Genomic DNA, 25,080 nt, shown 5'->3' on the forward strand with positions numbered 1-25,080 from the left:
TACGGCTTTCTCAAGGTCAGTTTCTCTGTGCTTACACAACAGTATTTAAAATAGCAATACATCACGTGTTATTCTTGAACATCAAAGACGGACTTACGCAGCATTAAGAGTACAATTCATGGCGGCTATCTTTGAGCGTGCTATTTACAAGGAGTAGTATCACCGAAGTGCTAAGTGCAATTGTGCATCACAAGAGTGTAAAGTCAGAGTGTGGGGTATATATAAAATTGGATAGAAGTGAGTAGAAAGAAACATTTTAATAATGTCTCTCAACTCTTCCAACATTAAAACCAATGTGAAATACCAACAGATTTAACAAAATATCTGACGCATTAGGGGAATATACCCCACACTCTTACTTTACACTCTTGCACTGCAAATCAGTTACCCCTTTTGATATTATTCTCGGTATCATCCATTCATACATATATCTACCAATGGCTGATTGTCTGTCAGAATGACATCTAGTGACGGGCAGCACTTTCTCCTGGGTTACGGAGAACCCATATGATGATAAAGGGCGGTACCAAGCAGGAACTGATGGGTACTTTTTCCCAACTCTAGGGATGTAGTGCTTTTGACACACATCAATTCACCTTTATTTTCACCATTTTGGTCATTTTTAGTTGTGCCTTGAACTGTGTACACATTTGAACCGCTCTTCCTGACCCTCAGACACTCTTTGTTATTAGTACGTATCTTTGGGGCATATGTCTGTTTGTAGGTCGTTAATCTTGCCCTTAGACCCCCATTCAAACTGTTGTTTTCCGTTATGTGATATCTCCATACACCTGAAAATTCAAGGTTTTAAGATCACTCCCACCAACGAGGCGGATGAAAAGCTCTCCCTTTATGCCAGTGATATTCTCTTTTATGTCACAGACCCCATGACAACCATCCCTGTCCTTTTCTGAACCATTTGGGAAACACTCAGGGTATAAAATCAAATTAAATTCGTTCCAGCGTCCTAGAAGTTCCTGATTTCATTTTAAGGCACTGCGACACCGCGGCAAGCGTTCTGCACGATCAGTTTTCCGACGTGCAGATGATATTTTTCAGAGGTCTCCGTCATTGGTGACAAGTCAGTAGTGTTACAACATTACGTTTTCCCGGTCACACAACAGTGGACCTTTTTCCCGCACAGCATTCAGTCATTGGGTGCCGCTCGCAGTCGATTCAGGACTTGCCTTGCCTTGCCTTGGGACTCTGCTGCATAACTGCCGTGCCGGAGGAGATCTTTGCTGGGGATTGAACACCGCCATCAGACGGGACTGCGAGGCCCATCAGGCTGTGCGCCAGAAGATCCCGCACACCTGCCGCCTCTTCCCGTGTCCCCTCCCCTCTAACTGTTCATTATCTGGCCCTTTAAAAACGACTTGCGGCCCCCGCTCCGCGGGTGCCGCTCGCAGTCGATTCAGGACTTGCCTTGCCTTGGGACTCTGCTGCATAACTGCCGTGCCGGAGGAGATCTTTGCTGGGGATTGAACACCGCCATCAGACGGGACTGCGAGGCCCATCAGGCTGTGCGCCAGAAGATCCCGCACACCTGCCGCCTCTTCCTGTGTCCCCTCCCCTCTAACTGTTCATTATCTGGCCCTTTAAAAACGACTCGCGGCCCCCGCTCCGCGGGAGCCGCTCGCAGTCGATTCAGGACTTGCCTTGCCTTGGGACTCTGCTGCATAACTGCCGTGCCGGAGGAGATCTTTGCTGGGGATTGAACACCGCCATCAGACGGGACTGCGAGGCCCATCAGGCTGTGCGCCAGAAGATCCCGCAATCCTGCCGCCTCTTCCCGTGTCCCCTCCCCTTCTTTTAATCTCCTGTATATAGGTTGGTGCCACAACGCGTGAGCGGGACGCGTGAGTAGGACAAATCCCGGGACAAAGACCGGACTAAGGGCGGACCCTCTGAGACCCTCAGAGCACCGAAGACACTGGACTGGGCACAGCCCCCTGGTCGCTTGTTACTTTAGCGTCACTGTAATAGAGACCACATAGGTTCGTTACTGTCAACTCTCGGATTGCTTGTCATAGATGTCTGTAACATCGCTAAGTTCTGACCTGACTATGTCAGATAAGCAAGGGGGCCCGCTGAATAGAACCCTTGATAACTACTTCAAAGTCTACTCCCGACATTCCCAAGGAAACTGCTTTGGCGGAGCGGCGAGCAGAAGGCCGCCGTTCCGTAGAAAGCATGAAGAACAGGTCAGTGATACTATTACCTTCACCTGTTACTTCTATCAATGAGGACAGCCAGAAAGCCAGTGATACTGTATGCATAGTGGAAAGCCAGCCCCTGGTATCGAGTGATACCCTGCCTACATTAAGTGCTTCCCCTGAGTCGGATACGAATGGCCCTTCCTTCACAAACTATACGAGCACTCCGAGTTTAATGAAGGCATCTGCCACTGTGCTAGCCAAAACAATACGAAGTAGGGCTAAAAATACAATGCCTCCGCCTAGAATATATGGCCCACCCCCAAATAAAAAACGGCGGAAAAGGGGGGATTCCCAACAACCAAAGTTGAGCCATTCTGACTTTGGAAAAAAGGCGAAGGTTATTGTGAAAAGTCCTAATGACTTATTAGTAGCTGTAGAAGGATCTAACATTTCTTCCCCACCCTTACCCAATATGTCCACAGATAAAGAGGCTAGCACGGACATCAGTGTGGCTGACAATGTGCCTCAAGCAGCCCAGGGCCTTGTCACATTGCATAGTATAGAAAGTCTAATTCGAAGTTACTCGGCAGCAATTTTAGAGAGGCTGAACGAAGTGGAAGATAGACTAGGGAAAATTGAGCAGGCATTGAGAAGTAAGGAAGCTGCTACCATCTTAGCTCCAAGTAATGTAGTACAAAATACTACATTACTACCTCATTCTGCTTTAACTGTACCAATCTCTACCACAAACACGAACCCATCCACTTCAAAGCACCCGGGAAACATAATGACCACACAACATATCCCATTATCCAAATTGCCACAAGACAAACCAGATCATACCCCGGCTATTCCAGCTAGTAAACCTTCTAAAAGCATGGCGACCACACGTTTGGAGATACCAACAAGGGAGGCGGGTGGTTCCAGGTATACCTGGGGGAGACCTAAACTGACTCCATTACCCGAACTCCCGCCAGAGGCAGTACCTTTTGTTGTAGTTCTATCAGGGGTGCCTGTGTTGGAATCGAATAAGCGGGAGGGTTTTGCTCATTTGAAGAATAAGATTATGCATTGGCTATGTTTATACAGGCCAATTGCAAATCACATCAGTGGCGAAATTGTTCACGTTCGCCGTCTTCAGTGGTTGGGGGGCAGACCCAAAGACATCGAGGGTGATGTGGTGGTAGTGAACTTTAGGGACCTCAATGCCGTCCAATTCATATTAAATTGGCTGCCAGGTAGCACTAACAACCGCATAATCCCCAGACCACTGACGTACTTTTATCCAAGGTCAGTGGTGTTTCCATCCCAGCACCAACCACCACAGCATATGACAACACAAACTCACCCAAATATCTATCCTCCGACCACACAGAGCGTTAGGAACATTCAATATGCACCGTACCCGCCGACCTTACAGAGTGTTAGGATTCCTCAACACGTGCCCTATCCTCTGTCAGCCCCAGATTCCCACAGATGGAGCTATGTGCCAGCCAGATCTTACAACGCTAATAATAGGAGAATGGATCACCTAAAACCATTCACACCTCTGGAGACCACAAATAGATTTGACATATTCAGTGGCCTAGACGATTGTGATTGATGTTTTTCGAGACGGGGGGGTGAGGAAAGTGGAATAAGAACTCCTAGTGCTGAGGGTGCTGTCAATGGAACCGAAGTATTGGGGAACTCTGGGTCGTCACCTTTGGTTAATTCGGTAACTAGGGATACAACTACCCCAAGTGAGAGCTGTAAACATCCAAATACATCAGTAGCATCCCACAATAAAATGAACAGAATGTCAACATCTGAGGATGCTCACTTGGTAGTACAATCTGAGGCTCCCCCAAGAAGCAATGAGACACCAATAGCAGTTCTTGAGACTACAGCTGAAAGAAGGGAGCCAGTGAAACTAGTCTCCTGGAACATAGCCGGAGTCTCAAAAAATTTGAGGGACCCAGAATGGGCCAGTTTCATTGATTCTTTCGACTTCTGCATGTTACAGGAAACTTGGGCAGTTGTCACACCACATAGACTAGGGTATAAGACTTATGGGATTGGTGTGACTCCATCTAGAAGAGGAAGGCCGTTGGGTGGACTACTAATTTGGGTGAAAGTTAATCTAAGGGTGCATATCGAGGTGGAAGACACAAATTCCCTAGACATACTAGCACTAAAAATTACCACACGTGAAGGGAAAAATCTTTTCCTAATAAATATCTACAATAGGCCATCACCCTCATCAAGCGAATCATCAATATTATCCAAACTAGATTGTTTTCTAAGTAGACTGGATGGTAGGGAGGACTGCATTATTCTGGCCGGTGATCTAAATTGTAACTACGAACCAGTCTCGGGCCTTTGTGACATTTTTGAAGAGGAAGATCAGGCCAATAAAATCCCCGCCTTGGAGAATACCAAACTAGTAAAATGTTCAGTTTTGGCACTCCAAATGACTAAAATATGCACGGAGTATTGCCTCAGGGCCTGCAATGGACGGTTACCGTCTGACAGCTTAAAAAAACCAACGTTTAGCAGAAAAAATTGCAAAAGTAATATAGATTTCGTGATTGCTTCCAATATCAATTTGGCCGTATATTTTAGATCTTGAGGTAAAGGAGAGGCTAGAAAGTGACCACTTTCCTTTAAACCTCGCAATGGAAGCTTCCCTGTTTGAGGATACAGCTTTTTCCCCCTCAGCAGAAGGAAGCAATGGTGACAATATCGAGATCCATATTAGCAATAACAGGCGATCACTCAAATGGCCATTTATATTGGACCATGGTGACATTCTTATAGAAATATACAAACTCTTCGCAGGGACCTTTGGATCATATATAGGTCTACCGTCAGAGGAGGAAAATCAATCTCACTTTATGTCATTACACCAAAAGTTTTTTAAAGATCTAAAATTGTTAGTCACCAACATGCCTAAGAAGAACCAACAAAAGACACAGAACCTGTCCCGTAGCAAACCCTGGTATGACAGAACCTGCAGAGATTCTAAAAGGGCACTTTTACTCGCGATCAAATCCAAGTCACCATTAGACATTCATACAGCTAGGAACAACTACAAGTTTGTACAAAAGGCTTCTAAAATAGCTTGGGAGGAAGAAAAATGGGCGGATATGCTGCTGGCCGCCAAAACACGTGATAACGCAGCTTTTTGGAGGCTAGTAGCTAATGGGAATCACGCAGGGAGAGCGGTTAAGGATGTTTACCTGGACGAGCAAACCTGGACTAACCACTTTACTAACCTTTATAAAACATATGATGATCCACATATGGATATGAATGTCCCAAGCTACGACCTTCCAACAGACTGTCTGGACTTTACATTAGGTGAAACTGAGCTGGCAATAAGCCGAATAAAATCTGGCAAAGCCCCAGGTCTAGACAAGATCCCGGGGGACTTATATAAGCACGATTTAAAAATATGGGTACCATATATTAATTATTTGTGCAATAAGTTATCCCTCACTTTAGACTTCCCTGAAAGCTGGAAGGGAGCTGAAATTGTTTTAATTTTTAAAAAAGGAGATAGGATGGACCCTTCTAATTACCGGCCAATCAGCCTGATGGATATACTCCAGAAAATCTACTCACGACACATCCTATCTTGTGTCAGTGACTGGTTGGAGGAAAATGCAATTTTAACTATATACCAAGCTGGGTTCAGATCAAAAGTAAGCACAATAAACCAGATCTTTAGATTTTGCTGCCTTTACTGGAAATATGTACAGATTAAAAAGGGTCATTTATATGTTGCCTTTGTTGATTTAAGGGCAGCATTCGATTTAGTGCCACGCAATCTCCTATGGAAAACGCTGAGTGTAATGGGGCTGCCAAATAATCTATTAGTTCAGATCAAAGAGTTACACGAAGGGAACTTTGCGAAAATTCGATGGGGCCCAAACGGTGAATTAACCCAAAAAATCCCCATTGAACGTGGTGTTCGCCAAGGTTGCGTACTGGCCCCCACGCTCTTTTCCCTTTTCGTGAATGACATCCCGTCATATTTAGAGGGATGTAAAAATGACTCCCCAAAACTGAATGGAGAAAGGGTAACATCCTTATTATTTGCTGATGACACTATTCTGATTTCCCAAACCAAAAAAGGTCTCCAGGCATTATTGAATTCTTTCAACGAATATTGTAGTAAGAAAGGACTGGAGATAAACGGAAAAGACTAAATGTATGGCCCTAAATCCAACTAAATCCGACAAAGGCAGTCTAATCTTGGAAGGAGTAAAACTAGAATCGGTCCCCCACTTTTCGTACCTAGGGGTAACGTTAGACTCCAAGTTTTCTTGGAGAGCTCAAATGGAAAAAAGTAAGTTGACATTCACCCAGAATGCAAAACCTATCCTTAGGGAACAAAGCCTGAGTACCAGCAAAGCTGTGTCCCCGGCGATTGAGCTTTTTAAATTCAAAGTCCAACCAGCAGTGCTATATGGTGCAGAAATTTGGGGCCCTGGGTCCAAGGATACTTTTAGTGTCCTGGACAATAATTTTATGAGAAGTTTGGTAAGGGTCCCAAGAGGCACTCCTTTAGTGCCCCTTCAATTTGACCTAAACATCAAAAGAACCGATCATCATATTATAATTCACCCATTGATGTTATGGGTCAGATTATGGCGGGTCCCTGAATTACAAGACTATAGAGATGGGTTAAAAGAAATTATGGAGCTAGATAATTTAAAAACTATTCCATGGTTTAAGCATGTTAAAAATTGGCTCAGTAAAATAGGCCCGAAACACTTTTGGGAGAACCCCGACCAACTTCCACCCAATCCCAAACTAATTCTAACAAGCATTGAAAATGCAATAGGTCTCGCAATAGAAGAGTTTTACATTTTTCGTTTTGCAAATGGATGAGTGGCGTTGCGTGGATGAGTGGCGTTGCGTGGGTGAGTGGCGTTGCGTGGGTGAGTGGCGTTGCGTGGGTGAGTGGCGTTGCGTGGGTGAGTGGCGTTGCGTGGGTGAGTGGCGCTGCGTGGGTGAGTGGCGCTGCGTGGGTGAGTGGCGCTGCGTGGGTGAGTGGCGTTGCGTGGGTGAGTGGCGTTGCGTGGGTGAGTGGCGTTGCGTGTGTGAGTGGCGTTGCGTGTGTGAGTGGCGTTGCGTGTGTGAGTGGCGTTGCGTGTGTGAGTGGCGTTACGTGGGTAAAGCCCACATCTCATACACATACAAAAAAACGGGAGCAGTCATACACCACACAAAGGCACATACATTACACAAATGCACACAGGCGTACTCGCAAAAAAGACATACATACGCTGAAGGGCACACAAAACAACAGAGTTCGTAGCCAAGCACAGAATACAAACACACATACTTATCTATAAACACAGTCATTCCTATATAAAAATAAAAAAAATTCGCACCATGCAAAAGCGTTCGAGAAGCTTTTGTATACATGCACAAACGCACAGCTCAAAGTAACAGTCATACTTTACACATAGTAGCACTACTACGGAGCTATATACCAAGTACAAAGGCGCACACAATCTACACAAACACACAGGCATGCACTAAGGCACAAGCACAACATTCGCTCAGCACATACATTCCATAGAACGTGATACACACATCATTGTACACATTTATTGCACAAGCAAACACGCATGAGCGTTTACATACACAAAGACTCGTGCACAAGCAACGTGCAGTGGGGTACAGAAAAAACATGCTCCTCTATGCAAGCACACATATAGAATACAAAGAAATACACATTTTACAGACGTAGACAGTCATACACAGGCTCGCATACATTGTACATTTAGAAGCAATCTACACAGACACACACATTGCAGGTAAGCCCTCACACACCGATGCTCCTTTGTCTCTACTTTTAATGGCCACTTCTACATTCGCCGGCAACACTGACGCACACAAATCTCATGTGCACTCACCCGTGTTTCTGGCTCTTTAACACGCAGTTATAACCCAGCAACAAACAAGCAAACATACGCAATGGAAACGCCGTGCTCGGTACTGCATACTCCCTAAGTGACAAAAGTGCATGTGCCTGGTAAAGAGATGTGCCTCGGTATAATATAGAAACATAAACGAGAAGAGCCTGCAGAGGAAAAGCAAGAACATGAACGACTTAATAAGAGCAGGGAAGACGCTATACACACAAGATGAAATTATAGGGGCAATGTGCACTACATTTCACTAAAGAATGCCAGCGACAAACTGCACAGGGCCACAGTGTGTTGGAAGGAAGGTGGGGGCAGTGGAACAAAGAAACATAGCAAATAGAGTGAACCGAGGAATTGATGCCGAAAAGTGCGAATGAAACGCTGCAGTGAGCCATGGGAAAAGAAGGAAACTGCATGGGTACGGAAGGAAGCAAGCTGAACAGCAGGGCTGTAAAAGGAGGCGAGAAGGGAGGAGAGAGGAGAGAAGAAGAAGGGAGGGTAGGCAAAGTGGTGGGAAAAGGAGAGAGGGCATGAAGGGATTGAAGGCAAGGGAAAGGAAGGGGAGATGGACGAGATTAAGAGGAGCCACAGATGGACTGCAGAAAAAAGAAGGGAGGAAATGGTAGAGGAGAAGACTCGAAAACACTGGAAAGAATAGCGGGAAAAAAAAAAACGAGACCTATTGGCAACGCCAGTGCTTGTTAATTAGAGAGGCCAGCGCCGCCTTCTGTGTGCTGTCCATCTGCTTCGCATCAGTCTGTTAGCTCAGCTGGAAGGGGTGACCCGCAAGCGTTTGTAATCCCCAAAGTTTTCAAAGGCTAATTATGCCGAGGTCACACGTATGCATCCCACGGCAGGCGAGAGGAGAGTTTTACCTTTCTAGATGTGACCGTGCAAGTATTGGGTTCACTGTGTGGACTTGCGATTGTCTTCCGGTTGTTTTGCGGCTCGCCATCCAATGCCTCTAGCTTTAATTGTCTCAGGAGTCCCAGCCTTTCTGGCCTCCTTTTGTAGGATGTATTCCGGTGACTCCAAACATCAGAAGATGGTGAATACCCCGAGCGTTTTGAAAAAGGCGAGGGCGCTAAGAGCTAACAACACAAAATAAATTGTGTCAAAAAATCGCATAAAGCATAGTGCCAAGTACGAGTGATCAGACGTTATTGGGTATTGAGCGTGATTAGCAACTGTGACCAGTTGTTAATTAATGTGCTGTTCTCAGTTGTTATATACGAGTCACGGAAGGGGAGAGGGAGGGGGTGGGCAACTCGAGCGAGGCTGTGCAATCCTGCAGCGTCCTTTTCATGACCTCAAGCAACGGGATGACGGAAGGTGGGAAACGTGAGGTTGAGCGAAATCATCAAAAAATAAACAAGAGGCTGGGAAACAAAGAACGTGTAGCTGGAGGGGGCGGGATGGATTACAGAGAAGGACGACGGGTGGGAGAAATGTTCGAAAAAAGAATGGAAACCGGTGGAGAGGAGGTTTAAAAGACCAGAGGAGCGGGGATTTCAGGGGTGAAGGAGATTGAGAGCAGAGGCATGCACTTTCTAAAAGTGTGTGCTGAAGAGTAAAACAAGAGCACTTACAGGGGGCGGAGCAGGGAGAGCGGCCTTTGAAGTGCACTTAACACGGCCGGCCGGCAGTGAAACTGAAAGCACGGCCGGCCGGCCGTGAAAGCCTTTGATGACGCAGCAGGGGGAACAGACGGCGAGAGGGTGTGAAAGCAGCAGGGGCAGGCAGGCGGCTGGGGGCATGTGCACGCGCTTTTAAGCGCATGCGCATTAAGCTTGAATTTCACGGGCACTGCAAGGAATCGCCACTATTCCTTGCAAGTTGGTTAAAGACTGTTTAAGCCCCAATAGTCTCGCAAGCTCGATGCGCATGCGCATCGACAGGCGAGACCTAAAAAGGGCCTTCTGGACCTTCATTGTTAACATGACCATAAGTGCTCCAACTGCTGGGACTTTAGTAACAAATTTCCTTACTTTCAAGGAGGAGCCACTATTTGAGACTTTTTTGGACGAAATAGAGCCCCCTCTCGCCAAAACTCTATTTCTAAAACTTAGATATGGGAATCTTCTAATAAAGACAACCTTGGCACGTTGGGCTAGGAGCTCAAATACCTCATCCATGGTGACAGATGAAATCTGCTCCATGTGTGAATGCCACCAGATAGAGAACGAGTCTCATATTCTCTTTTTCTGTCCTGCGTACGCAAACCACTATGCCTACTGTTAGGCGTGAGATCATGTACACAGGCCTTGAGAATTCTTATAACCAACACAACGCAACCAATAATATTCAGTGTCAGTAGATTTTTACATTCTATTTTTTTCCTAAGGAAAAAAATGGGGCAACAATTATGATTGAGGTTATCCCTATAGATAGAATTAGTCCATTTTCTAGTACTTAGTGGGGGGTCTCTCCTAGAATCCTAATGTCGTTTGTGCTGCGATTGTTTTTTATTATGAAATGTATTTTTAACTAATGGTTTTAAAGTCCTATGCTGTAATGTTTTTCTAATTGTAATGTATATGTTTCGATTCTTTTATGGCAACAAAGCCGAAATAAAGAACTTTGAAATGAAATGAAATTAAATAAGTCCACGCTGTACTGTCCCGGCCAGACAAACATGGCCCCCTCTGCCCGGGGACTTAAAGGTGGTTGCTGTAGGCTTTCAATACTTTGGTATTTTTATTACTCCACTTAGAAGTATGTTGACACCGAAATCTTGCGAAGGTACTGTCGAAGTTTAAGGAAGACGCAGAGAGGTGGAAAGATCTCCCCCTCTCCTTGCTTGGGCAGGCAGCTATTTTTAAAACGATTACCCGACCACAACTACTCTACGGGCTTCTAAATACCCATCACCCACTCCCTTGGACAGCGTTCACCGGACTGGAGGGAGACATCCGGTTACTAATATGGCAGGGAGGATCCTAGAAAAGCGCTAAAGGCATTACAACGCAACCCCTAAAATGGAGGGATTGAGCTGCCAGACAAGAAGCTTATTACTGGACTGCACATTTGATTCCTATTGATGAATGGACACGCATGTCTCAAGATCATCCCAAGTATAGGCTAGAAAGGGAATTACTGGAACCCCACACCCAGTTACACTACCTCTACGGAGGTAAAGGAGTTTCCAGACTACTGCCCACCATACAGGTCAACCAGGAGGTGTGGGAAAAGGTGACAAGCACCATGGGATGGTTGCATAGGGTCACCAAGGCAACACCATCATGGAAAGGGGGGTGGTTCGAAGACTTGAGTAAACTTAAATGTTTTGGGTCCTGGTGGGGGTCTCAACGATAGATTACATTTTTGACAGAGGCAAACTCAAGTCCTGGTCGACTCTCTATATAGAACATAAGCTCCATAATTCCCAATTCACCAAGTACGCACAACTATGCCACACATAGCTTGCTTAGGGTATACTATGTACAGCCTAGTGGTGGCCAAGCGCGATGTGACTAGGTGGTGGGTTACAGACGACGTCCCTACAGTCCAGGAGTGGAGAAGGAGGATGGATCTTTACATGGCTGCTGAACATACTACATATAACAGCAGGGGTTGTCCCCGAAAGTTTTGATAAGTATGGGGTCCCTGGAGGCACTACTATGGTTTGGACCAGCCGGACGAATGCCATGAGACCATTTCATCAATAAATGTTTACGCCGGTACCATCCCACACTGAAAAACCCACTAGATCTGAATCCAACATGTTATCACTGTACTTATGTCGGGATATGGAAATGACTGTTTCTCCTTTGTTTACTGATTTTATATGGACATATCGAAGCCAATGAAATGCTGTCCTTAATGAATATACCATATGTGAACGAAGTTATTGTTATGATATTTGTTTTAGATAGCATAAGCATACAGTTAACTAAAAAGATATTTAGAAAACAAACAAAAAAACACACAAAAAACGTGCTGGGTCCAGCAGGAGTACTGTAGAACCGGCGGTACTTTTTTCTTTTAACTTTGGCCCGTGGGAGGCACCTCTGGGTACGACCCACAAGTACCAAGGGTGTCCCTATCTGGGCCCTTTATCCCGTTATAGTATTTTTACAAAACCTTTTCAGGACATATGGTCGGAGCTAACGATTTCTGTAATGGCAGATGAAACTTTCTCTTCTGAGTTGTGATCAGCCATTCAGATTGCTCTGTACTGTAGCAATCTCGAAATGGCCAACTGAAGAAATAAACTCCGTTGCTGAATCAGAGAGCTCTTTCTTTCCATTTTCCATTCCGCACAACTCACTTTTGAACTCCTTCAAGCACAACCCAAGCACCTTTTTAAACACAAATGTCTCAAGTGGCTAAACAGATTTATACCAAATTACAAAAAGCTGACTTTGATTAAAGCTCTAACTTTTTGCCATTTTGATGCAATTCCTTTCCATTGGTTTTTTTTTGTATTGGAAAGTAAAATGCACTGGAAAATTAACATAGGAAATCAATGTACCCCACCTTTACTCGGCTCTTGCTTAAGAGATCAGTGCAAACCTTACCACGAAGGAGCCGCGGTGGATGAAGTTTTTTTGTAAAGTTTTGTGCAGATTCGCCAAATGGCATTAACGGTATTGCAATACAAAAAATACTCTTCCTGTGGAAATTCTAGCCGTACTAGAACTACACTACATAATTGATGACATGTAATATACTAGATTATCTCTCTTCTATGATCCAGCACAAGCTCCGATATTTTACTACTCCGAAATGTTGATCATGGTATTAACTCAGATGACAGATATTCCTAACATACCTGCATGCCATGTTAAACACTATAATTCACAAGATAAGATAATACTATTTAATACTTTGCAAATAACATTTGGGAGCTGGACACAACACCAGATGGTCTGAATAGTCAACCTGTGTTGTTCCATATAGATTTTTAACTTATGTATCCATCTTTAACCAGACAAATGGGTGTAAACATTTTAGGGACTTCACAAGATCACATTGGTTCCAAGTACTAACCTTTCATTTACCCCATCGGCGCCTTCTGAGAATTGTAATCTTAGTTCATTTGAACCCACTAAGAGATCACAAGTCAAAAGAATTATATTAATAAAAAAAGCTCAGAAATTAAACAAAGGTGCGCACGAGACATGGAGTCATATTGCAAACTTAAATTGGCGGCTATGTTGTTTCTGCTTTAACTAGAACATATTATGTTAAGTTCCATTTTAATTCAGACATGGTTTGGATAGGGTCAAAAGGATCACTAACAATGTGGTGACCTGTGGATCCCTAAACTGGTACAAACACTTGCTCAATAATGATAACCACTCAACGTAGTAACCTGATGTTACAAGAACAGCTCATTATCAGTCCTAGGATTTTCCTTCACAGCATCAGTAGAACTGGACGTTCACAACATTAAGCAGTCATTTCTAGAAATGTCTGCATGACACAGAATACGAACCCACATATTCGAAAAGGAGAGCAGCAAACAGCAAAGCTATTTATACGGCTAACTTACATATCTGAGGTTCGTTGTGTGAAAGATAATCTTAACACAACAAAAACACTGATGGCTGCAAACTACCATCTTTAAGTGGTAAACAGCCAACAATATCAACAGAAACACTAAAACAAAGCCTTACCTTCCAGCTTGCAGTACAGTGCCAATCCCCATTTTCACCTTTGTCCCACACCTATAAAGAAAATGAAATGGATTTAACGAGTAGCATTATTTTTACAAAAGCACCATAAGTGTACGGGGGGAAGCCTAGAGAATATAAAAAAAATGGTATCAGCAGTTTTAAACCCAAGCACTGGCAAAGCCAAAAGGCCTTGCATTTATGTGTGCAACGTTATTGGATGTGCCAATGCTTGTTTGTACAGAACGGTTACTAAAAGTAAACAAAAAAACTGGAAATGCCGGAGGAAAAGCAACCATTTTACAGTGCATCAAAATTAAACAATAAACGTAATATTTTCACTCTATATATTCTGCATGCTTCATTGTTTTTTATTTCACACAGAGAACTGAGCGGAATTTAAAAGGCTTGTTGCATGTGATCCAGCTAAGAAATAACAGAGGACTAGTTGGAGGAACTTAAAAGAACATAACAGCTGTATGAAGAAGTGCCAGAATTAAAAGGAAAAAGCATGCGTGCCATAAACTTAAAACAATTTGGAACTGGACCAGAGTCTCTGGCCAACATGGTATGGTATCTGTAGCAGCCCAGAGAGCAGATTTATAGGCCTCTGGAAGACGAGATATTTTGTAGCAAATCACTGTAAATACATTTTACTAGACTGAATAGCAGAAGGCGGGTCTTTGTCTAGAACGGCATAGGGGGCGAAAAACAATGTTGATAGAGGCCCAAAGCAACTGCCAGTGGCTGGGGTACTTAAAGCATTCCTTCCATCACCTTGCTGCTTTTCTTTATTCAAACAAGGCAAAATAGAGGAGAGGGATGTGAAGGCTAGTAAACCAAGGGGAAAGCAAGAAAACACATTCACACCCATTGATTGCTGAAAAAAATAAAAATCATGGGGTAATCTTGGGAGGAATGTTAGTCACTCAGTCAACAAGCATTTGCAATGCAATAGGTCTCGCATTACTGAATGTTTGAGCTATTGGTGTTGCATTATTATTATTAGCATTGCCAATAGCTCAAACTTTAATAATGCGAGACCTATTGCATTGCAAATGCTTGTTATACATGCTGCAGGGACCCCTCTTTACTGAAGCATCTATCTACTTTCAGTGGGTGTGTTCCTCACACTACCTTTGCAGTCATTTCAAATAAACCAGGTATAGATTATGCAACCTCACGAGTTCTAATTGCTTGATCACACTCTGGTACCAATGAGACCCTAAACCTCCATTACTGAGGTGGGACAAAAGACATTGAAATCGTTAGTTTGGGGAAAAGCTCTAAAATGTTTCTTTGCAAAACAGCCCCATGAATACAAGCCTGACAAACTAACATAAATTCTGATAATTAAGACGAAGAAGCGCAACAGCACCTGATCGCTTTTGAGTTTTTAAGTACCATGGTCATTAATGAATCCAATGATAGAAAAACGTAAAACGGGCAATTACGATGTTGGTCCTTCCTGAAAGTAAACACTTTAGGGTGGTAATCATGCAAACGGCCAAATGTCAATGACAAATTTACTTGTTACTCTAAAATGCTTAAGCTGATAAATAACCGCTTATATAGAATAAAACTGCTGAGTATCAATTGTTTACAAGCATATAGGGTGGGAAGGCAATTACGATGTTGGTCCTTCCTGAAAGTAAACACTTTAGGGTGGTAATCATGCAAACGGCCAAATGTCAATGAAAAATGTACTTGTTACTCTAAAATGCTTAAGCTGATAAATAACCGCTTATATAGGATAAAACTGCTGAGTATCAATTGTTTACAAGCATATAGGGTGGGAAGGAGGAAGGAAGTGGAGGGAGATCATGCACAGTTGGTAGGTCTACAAATCCCGATCCAGCCCGTAAAATACACTGTCCCTCCAGCACACAGTTATGCATACCTCTCAACCCGTTGTAGCAGTTTGGCAGGTTAGGCTCTCAATTTTAGCAGGAGTTTCACTTCAATTTTCTTTTAACAAAGTATGATATTTACTTCCTGTTACTGTACATACCCAAAATCTCAAAGTGTCACGGTCCCCCACTAATACAAGCACATTTAGGCTAAAATGTCAGCAAGTGAATGAAGGGTGGTGGAGATGTGACCTGTTGGAATGAGTATCTGTCATCAACTGTACTGCCCAGGGTTTGAAGCACAACTTCAAGCACATTCTGTGATTCTGGATGAATTACTTAGCTGGCTGTATGCCTAAATATAAATGGTAAATATTTAATCCCTCTGTAAGGTTCAGGCTTTAGTGCAATCTTACACTCTCTCTAGAGTTAGGGCACACCTCGGAGGTGGAGATTCGGCCTAATGTAGGAGATGCCTACTTTGAAACCTACTTACTATCGCAATATCTGAAATGCTCCAGTACTATTTTTCGTGCTTTGGGAGTGGATCCTGTTCACAGCTTGCTCTGTGGTCTCTGCTACTTTGTGGGTTGTCTGAGGTGTGCAGCGGGAAGGCAGTTAAAGAAAGTTTTTAGCAAGGCAATCCACCAGTCCTACTGTATATACGGATCCTGCTGGCCCACCGTGGTGCATGAACGGGGAAAAGCTTCTGGATGAAGAAGGGGAAAAACGTGTATACCAAAGGCGTGTGAGTTTAGAGGTATAAGTTATGCGAACCTGGGCTGAGATGTTCACCAGGTGCACATAAACTAAACACACACCAAAAACGTGGGTGATTTGTGTCTGGACCAAACAGATTTGCCGCATCTATTTGCTAGACTTAATGTCAAGTTAAAGTTGAGTAAAAGCCATTCAGAATGCCATTTAAAAACATTCTTATAAAATGTCTTTTCGGTAAATGGACTGCACGAACAATGGACTACTTACACATAGTTAGAGATGTGGCAGTAGTAAGTTTGCATCTGCATGACTTCCAAGATTCGCCCTCCCATCCCCACTAACATTACAGAAGACTTTATCTCATTGACACAAAGCTCCAATCGTGGGTTTTTCAACAAATCATTGTTTCCAGGTGAGAGAATTCAGTGGACCAACTAAAATCAAATAGAATCACAAGTCCCACAACATACACGGTAGTTAAAACGAAAAAAGTAGGAATAAAGCCTTGCATAACTGAATCATCTGTTAACCTTAAAGAGCTTTTACATAAATATTTTTAAAAGACTATACAAAAATCAGAATAAATACCAACATAAATTAGCACAGACGCTTTTCTCTGGAGAAAGGTAGTTTTTACAGCATGATGACAGGATTTTTTTTAAAGGCATCTGTTGTAACCAATCATCTTAGAAAAGCATTAGATAATGCACAAATTCTTCAGAGAACATGTAGAATTAAAGCAAACATAAACCATGCAATTCATGCGAAAAATTGACCGTTGTGTATTAAACCACTACCTACATGACAAAAAGAACAGCTGGCTTGTGCATAGCCAGCACTCTGAGACCTGAAAGTTTAAACAAAAAAATGAATACAAATGAAAAACATTCTCCAATACCAGGAGCTGGCATACAGCTAGATTTTAAGTGATGCAACGTAATAAACATTTCCCGTTCCACGTTAATTACATGAATTAAGGTACAAAAATAATTGTAATTCAAAAGGCAAGTTGTGGCTGCTCCCTCTTGCACCACGGCTTACAAAGACACACAGGAACCTAGGTTTGTCTGTGAGGCGCCGAGACCCTATTGAGGTACACTAAAACACAAATAATGCCTCATATGACAGGATTTCAACTGATAGCAGGCGAGACGAAGCTAGTAAACTACGGATGGATGGCTAACAGCCATTGTGCATACTGTTAGCGTTATCTCTAATTTGCCTGACAACTGAAAACAAGCAAACAAATCCCCCCCCAGCCCTCACTTACCTAACGCTGGAACAGCACACCGCAAGTCGGCCTCGAGCGCGCCTCAGAAGAGACGCGGGAGGACAGGAGCGTGACGCGCGTGAACGTGCACGTTGACGTTCCCGCGCGTTCACGGACCTGAGTCGGCTCGTGCCCAGGTTTGGAGCTGCTCGTTCACAGCTCTGACTCCCTTGGCAGGGAGCAAGGTGACTATAGTCTCGCTGGCGGGAGCGCTTCGCGCTCCAACGCCAGCTCGACCTAAAAAGGAAGGTGAATCAACTAGGCTACAGGAGAGGAACAAACACAAGAAGAGGAATGAAAGATATTGAATAAGAAGCAAGCAAATGAGACTAAAATGCTCTTTTCAAGCCATTCAATCACTACTTTCCGACCCCTTGTTCCAAATCGACTCATTTCAACCTCTTGACTAACTACCCTGTCAAATTCTTTGACTGAAACATCCTCATTCTTTTTTTTTTTTATTAGAGTTTTATATAGCGCAAGCTAGACCCGAGACATCGGGTATCAGAGCACTTTACATGGCATCAATTTCGTTACAGAAGGACACATTCATTTTTGTTAGGCATGGGGAGATTAAGTGATCTGCCCAGAATCACAGGAAGTTTACCGTCGTTACCTAGACTCGAACCCGGTTCCCCAGCTTCGAGGTCGACCACTATAGCTGTACGGTTACATACTCTCTCCAATATTGTGATCTCTTTCGATCCTCTTATTCCCTTCCCAGCAGACCACCCTGCTATGCTTCTTCATAAATCATAACCCAAAATTAGTGAATTTCTAAATTCAAACCAACCTCTCCTTTGCCTACTCTGATACTGTAATCAAATTATGAAACCTCAGGCTAACTCCTAAAGTACCCTTATTTCTTTCTACCAATTATCTCTTTCCACTGGGTTTATCCACAAACCTTCGAGTCCATTGTTTTTCTGCCACTTCTAAAAAAACAACAGCTAAGCAGCCTTCTGTCTAGGTTTGTTCTATAGAAATACCACATATATACACATTAGATGACCCCTTCACTCGCTCTCTAAAACAATGACCAGTTTCCCATTGGTGCTAAAAAAAAAAATCTGGTTACGTTCAATATTCAGTACATTTACTCTATAACTCTAAAAACCTATTCGCTCTTCCCTGGCTTCCATGCTCTGCACTTAACTGAGACTACTGGCTCACAATTGCACCTGCTTTCCCCCCTTAATTGAGCCATTGCTAGCATGATAGATGCACAAATCAACTAAGCAGCTTAGCAACAGGGGCAGTAGGATGCTGTGTGACTTTACACCAAAATGCGGGGGGGGGAAATAATCAGATAAGGAGGCCCAGTACATTCAGCGACATATGCCAGGCAGAGATGCTGTTGAATGGAGTAGAAGGATATCAAACGGGTAAGAATGACTATTGGTGTCAAAAGCAGCAGCTATGCACCAGTTCATTTATTGTCTGCTCAACAAAGACACCCTGTGAAGGAGGAAGGCTGTGGAAAAGTAACTATGGCTCTCAACCTCAGCAGAAACTGCACAAACTATTTCTGCTATGCCAAAGGAAGCCAACATTTGAACAGTGGTTCATGCTCCAAGCCCACCCCAGGCTCTCAAGGGTGGACGAGTGCCAGTGGGCAACCCATAGTCTGGTCATATCTCACATCCTATTTAGAGGAGAACCCAGCACATGCAAGAGTGAGAGATGACGTGCTAGGTGGATCACTGTCCCGACAGCTCATGAGCAAATCTGCTTGTGCTACACTGCTGTCCTTCCCCCTTCATGTAAACTGTATACTTATTAGGGATCCCGGAAACCCTTCTTTCTAGTTTATTTTAAAAAGACATCCTTCTTAACTTCTAGAATTTCCTCACAGAATAATTTCCACTTTCATTATTGGTGAATGACATTTCAGGGTCAAAAAGAGACAATGCAAGGAGACTTACTCCGTTTCCATTATTTTGGTTAGGATAGCAGCATGGCTCTGAATTTGCTCTATCTTAGCCCAGCTCATCTATAATTTGTGTGCCTTGTGAAAAACACAAGCTTTGTCTGGTCTAGTCACACTCTACCCCTCCCCCACCCATTCAGTCTGCTCCCACCCCTACCTAGAGGCCTTTGAAGTAAAACAATGGCAGCAATATGTGTAATTTCCTGTCCTGGACAACTCCTAAATAAACCTCTCAGAATGCAGGCTCCAGACAGTAGTCAATGTTGACTGAAAGAATATGAAACAGCATCCTTACTCTGCTCTGGGACACCAGAGCAAAAAAATAATTTTTTTACCCCTTACTACTTCTATGCTAGTCACTATGGATGTGCAAAAAGTGCACAGTCTGCCTTTGTCCAATTACATGAAACTTTTGCAAAATTATGCAAAATGCAAGGCCGTTATTTCAGGCTATACTTAAGCACAAGGACGCAAACCGCACCAAAAATAAATTGCGAGTAAAACAAAAGCACTGCAAACAGTTGCTCACATTCAACCTTTCCTATGCATTAACAGTACATTTTCAAAGTGTGGCATATTTATCACAAATCTTCACCACACATGGATTATAATTACACAAAGTGGTTTAATTATACAAACTCAGGAACTTCACAAAACAAGCATAACAAACAAGTCCCGAAATTATGCTGACCCTTCCCCATGAAGATATATCCAGTAATCTGCCTTTATCACATTAGAAGATGAAAGTATGCTGAAACCTGCCAGCTGAAAGGGGGTGGAGGGCTACACGTATTACATGAAGGGTGATTGCAATATCTCATGCTGGCCTTGAAGAATCCTAGGCAGCGATGTTCCAGAGCGCGCATGTTGCTTGCACTGACTGTTACCAGACTGCGCCATCTGAGAGAGTACTGTAAATGTCTTTCAAATGTGTAACCAGATGGAAGCAAGCGATGGATTTCAGGGTTTACAGCAAAGTGTTGGAGAATGTATGAGCCTGCATGAACTGTGACTAAGCACATTACATGGTTGAATTTAACTCAAATGTTGATGTGAACAATATCTGGTAATTAGAAGCCATAGTATCAAATATCTGAACTTCCGTATTTGACTAAAAAATACAAACCTCATGGAAAAATCTTTGCAAATCACACTTCAGGAGAGAAAAAGTAAACAAGGGTACAGCTAGATTACTTTGTTGCAATGTATAGCATGGGAGATTGTATTGAATCTTTTTCGGCGAAAGTAGTAGGCTCAAGGCTGTCAAATGCCTTCTTTAACTATATAGCGAGTGTATTAAAAGTACCCTTTTTGGCATGATCACCATAATTTTTGGGGGACTGATGCGGATGTGATTTTAATTTTCTTTACTCAATGAATTGGGACACTGCTAATCAGGCCCAGTGCATGTGCTCCAACTGCTGAACTGTAATTAAAATGACCCAAGAGACTCCATTTTGTGTTGCCATGCTCTCGGCAACCTGATGAAGAATTACTTTTCACGTCCCTGCTGAAACTTGCTCAACCCTCCTTCCTCCTTGTGGTCGAGCCGATTCCGAGAAGCTGCCTGTGTGCCTCACCCCCCAGTTGTGTCAGAGACTTAGCCACATCCTGTCCATTGTTGGTAACTCAGCCTGTCACGACCAACTCCTGTGCCCCGTGCCCACACCATCTGATCAAGGAAGAACGAGGCTGCACCCTGTGACCACACAATTGAACAAGGAAGCACGAGGCTGTGTACATTGTGCAATCAGAGACAGATGTCCCCTGGCACGACTGCACCACAAGACTGACGAATAACTTGTCAGATGAGGAACTTATCAAAATGTGGAACTATGTATTGTGCAAATGGGCGTGGCTAGTACTATAAGTATGTGTGCGCTGCGGATTGAAGGAGCAGTCTCCACAGAATTGTCTTTGTACCATTCTGGGACCCCGTCCTTAGCTCGAGCTAATAAATAACTTACTTCCCTTCACGGCTGGTTGTCCTGGTCTCTTTGGTAAAGTATGATTTAAGCAAGAAGAACCCGTAGATTCTAGGTGTCCCCTGCACCGCTGGCTTTGACTCTCCTAGTGGGGGGGTGCTCCAAAAAGCCGGTTCCGCACAACCCCTAAAATTGCTACCTCCTAATTGGCACATTTAATTTTACTAAAAGGCTATAGTATATGGTACAGAAATATACCCATGGCACGGAAAGTTAAATATCACTAGTGGACTGCAGCATCACTGGTGCAACAAAGAAAGAAATTGAGCCTTCCGCTGTCGTTGTATGTGATTTCACAGAAAAACGATTTAATGGAATACTATTACTGGGAAACTATTTCATCTAAACTGTTTCATGGAAATTTTCAGAATAAATGGCATTTTCCTTTTCATAGAAACCAATTAATTGAATATCTTTTTGGTCAAAATTGGCTTTTGACTGCTTATTTTTTTAAGTGTAAATGGAATGGTTGCAGGTCTTACTTTAAGAAACAGTTTTTTCAGGAGCTATGCACTTCAGTGCTTTGCTTCAGGGAACATCATTTAATATTTTAATTTTTTACACTCAATTACTTCAGATACTTTTAGATCGCCAACTCATCACCACTCAAAAACACCATTTATTGCCGACCCCCTCGCAGCCCCTAAAAACCATCAATCCCTGCCCCCTAAAACTCCTCGCCACACCTAAACTACACACCTTGGGCACTTTTTCATCATTGATTAGAGAGTGGCCAGGAAGTCACACCCACCCACTGGCTCCTAAACTGTACAAAAGTGTCTGTCTCCATAAACTCATCAGACCACTTTCTGGACCTGTGGAAGAGCAGAAGAAAGACTGAAGGGCTGGACCTGCTTCCATTTGAACCCAGGACAAACAAGTAGAATCCAAACGTCAGTTGGCTGACTACATATTGGGCTACAGGGACAAAAGCTGCAAGAGCGTGTTTCCTGAAATGCCCATATGACCAGTTGCAAATGTATCCTGCTGATGGCCTCTGGTGGAGTTAGCTCTGACCCCTAAGTGGAGTCTCTGAAGTTCTGGGAACCATTGCCGTGTCCAGCTGGACTTTTCCAACAATCTCTCAAAAATTGGAATTTTTGATCAACATACCTCTGGAGAAGCACCCAAGTCAATCCACCTGAGGTGCAACCTCACTGAACCCTTGACTGGCTGCCGTTAAATAAAACAGGCATTCTGTGCCTGTACTGCTTTAGCCAAAAAAAAGTTCACAATGTCACATAAGTGACCACTCCATGCCAGTATGTGTATGTTTAAGGTGCAAATTAAAGAAACCTCTGTTCGCCAAATGGCATGCATTTTTACGATGATCATATCAGGCTTCCTCAGATGAAAATAGATATGTTTTGCGTTACAGAAATATAAGAATTTCCCCCGAAGGACAGTTTATTCGAAATGCACTAGAAGTTGACTGACAAAGGAGGACTCTAAGCTGTTTTGAGATAATGTAATATACTTGGAAACCAGATAGTTAAACCTATTTTTAAATGGTTGCAACACAAATAAACAAACTATTGGATAAACTTGGATTCACAGATGAATAATTGAAATTGGACATAGCCTCTCTGACACAGTGCAGTCTGGGACTGTGGTCTCTTATAGGGTTAGGTAGGAATAGCATCCATTACAATAATTCACTTTCTTACAATAAGAACTATTTTTCAAAGAGTGCTGCATTTGGATAATCCCTATTCACAGGAATTTACAATTTCAAATCTTTGGGCAACAATTCAGCAAATCCAACAATATGTTTATCAGAGAATACACCAGGCATCCGTCGATTCCAGAACCGAAATATAACTCGAAGTGCAAAAAAAGGAGGTGGGAATTTGGTGAACCTTCTACTGAAGGACTGGATAAAATATTACACATCAGTATTTTCCTTTACACAGTACAAGCGTCCGCAGCACAGTTGAAAACACCAAATTCTTAAATCAAACCCTGCTTTGCAGCCACAAAGGTTATTAAATGAAACCTCAATTAGTCAGCACTTTTGTAAATTCGGTTGCTAGATTTATCTTTACTGGTTAGACTAGCTGGAAGGGAGGTAGTCGTGAAAAGTTAACGTGCTGCCTGTGTCTTTCGACACAAGAGGCCTGATCCAGATCGGCATATTGTTTCAGAAAGAGACTTTTCCATTTGGCTATTTGGAAAGCCGGTGTTTGCTCATGCCAGGAATCTTTCTATAAAGGTCACATATCGATATGCAATTATTTTATTAATGCAACTGGAACACAATCTTTTGCTAACTTAGGTATTCCTTAAATGCATGTTTGGAGTTGCTCTGCTTACATATATTGTATCCTATGTTCTGTAATACCGTGCTATGGTGTATGACGTCTCTGAAGTTGCTTTGTATTGTTCTTTGTTAAAGTTTCAAGAATTAAACCCACCACGGTTAAAATTCACAGGGAGGGACAGCTAGCACACTAAATGGGAAATCTTCTTCAGAACAAGGTATATATGGGAAGGGGAACTAATCCACTTAAACTGGTGTACCTTTTACTTTGTATTAAATGTGCATTTTTTGGGGGGTCAAATACTTTAGGGATATTGCGGTAATCTGGGAACGGCTAAACTGCTCAATGGCATTCCTCTTCTGTAACATCTGGTATTGTACAGATGCTTCATTTTATCATTTGCACTTAAACATTTTTCTTTTTTAAGCATTATGGGCCCATAATCCCACTCCTTCTTGGCTGTTAACCTTGGTCACCTTAAAAATGCCGACTTGCAGAATCTAACATGAGGCAAGCAAAGTTGCTATCGCACATGGCACTCATTAAGTACAAGTTAAAGCTATTCACAGTATTCGTGGAAGAACTGCATACAGTTCTAGATAATATTACTTTGGCAAGGACGCCCAAAGATGGAGCTGCTGGGTTTCTAAATCTCAAAGAAGATGGCAAATTAAACACAAGCATTTGCAATGCAATAGGTCTCGCATTAGGAAAGTTTGAGCTATTGGTATTGTAAATGACAATTATTTTATTTCTGTGTTGGTTTTGAAAATAGTGAAATTAATGGCTTTGTCATTTACAATGCCAATAGTTTTAACTTTCGCAAATGTGACACCTATAGCATTTGTTATGCAATATGTGTTGTATTTAAGTCTTAGATGTATTGATATTACAAATAACAATGACTTAACATTTTTTAATAATTAATACTTAAATAAAAGGTATTGTAATTTATAATAGCTTAAACTTTTGTAAATAACTTTTCTGAAGATTATGTTCAGTGTATTTTATTGTGACGAAAATCCTAGAACAGCAGTGAAATATAACATCTTTTTTGTGACATTTGTAATAAAGCTTGAAACATTGAGAGAACATATTTGAATCGGTTGTTGTTGAATGGTTGCACAGATTGATGCTGTGGTGGCGCTGAGTGATGTTGTGGAGAGCTGATGTGCCGAAGCCACTTGCTTTCACTTTCAGGCTTTAGGATTTGTTGCCAAGTGCTGAAATAAGCAAAGGCTGAGACACACTTTCAACATGCGTTCTGTAATCATCATCGTAGGCGACAGTAAAGCTCCGTAAAAGTGAGCAGGGGCAGACTAGCTATTGAGGCAATTAGAAATTCTGGTGGCCTTATCACAAA

The 25,080-nt window shown here is 42.8% G+C and overlaps 1 protein-coding gene across 3 annotated transcripts in view; it reads right to left on the reverse strand.

The window, feature by feature from the left end:
* The window catches only part of SEH1L (SEH1 like nucleoporin), a 97,171-nt gene that overhangs the window by 62,990 nt on the left and 9,101 nt on the right, over positions 1 to 25,080 (reverse strand). For all 3 annotated transcript variants that reach the window (XM_078687488.1, XM_078687489.1, XM_078687487.1), the window contains exon 2: positions 13,705 to 13,755. In XM_078687488.1, the coding sequence (XP_078543614.1) occupies positions 13,705 to 13,755 (51 nt within the window). The remainder of the gene's footprint in view (positions 1 to 13,704; positions 13,756 to 25,080) is intronic.

The sequence above is a fragment of the Lissotriton helveticus genome, chromosome 4_1, assembly GCF_964261635.1.
Source record: "Lissotriton helveticus chromosome 4_1, aLisHel1.1, whole genome shotgun sequence".
NCBI classification, from domain to species: Eukaryota; Metazoa; Chordata; class Amphibia; order Caudata; family Salamandridae; genus Lissotriton; species Lissotriton helveticus.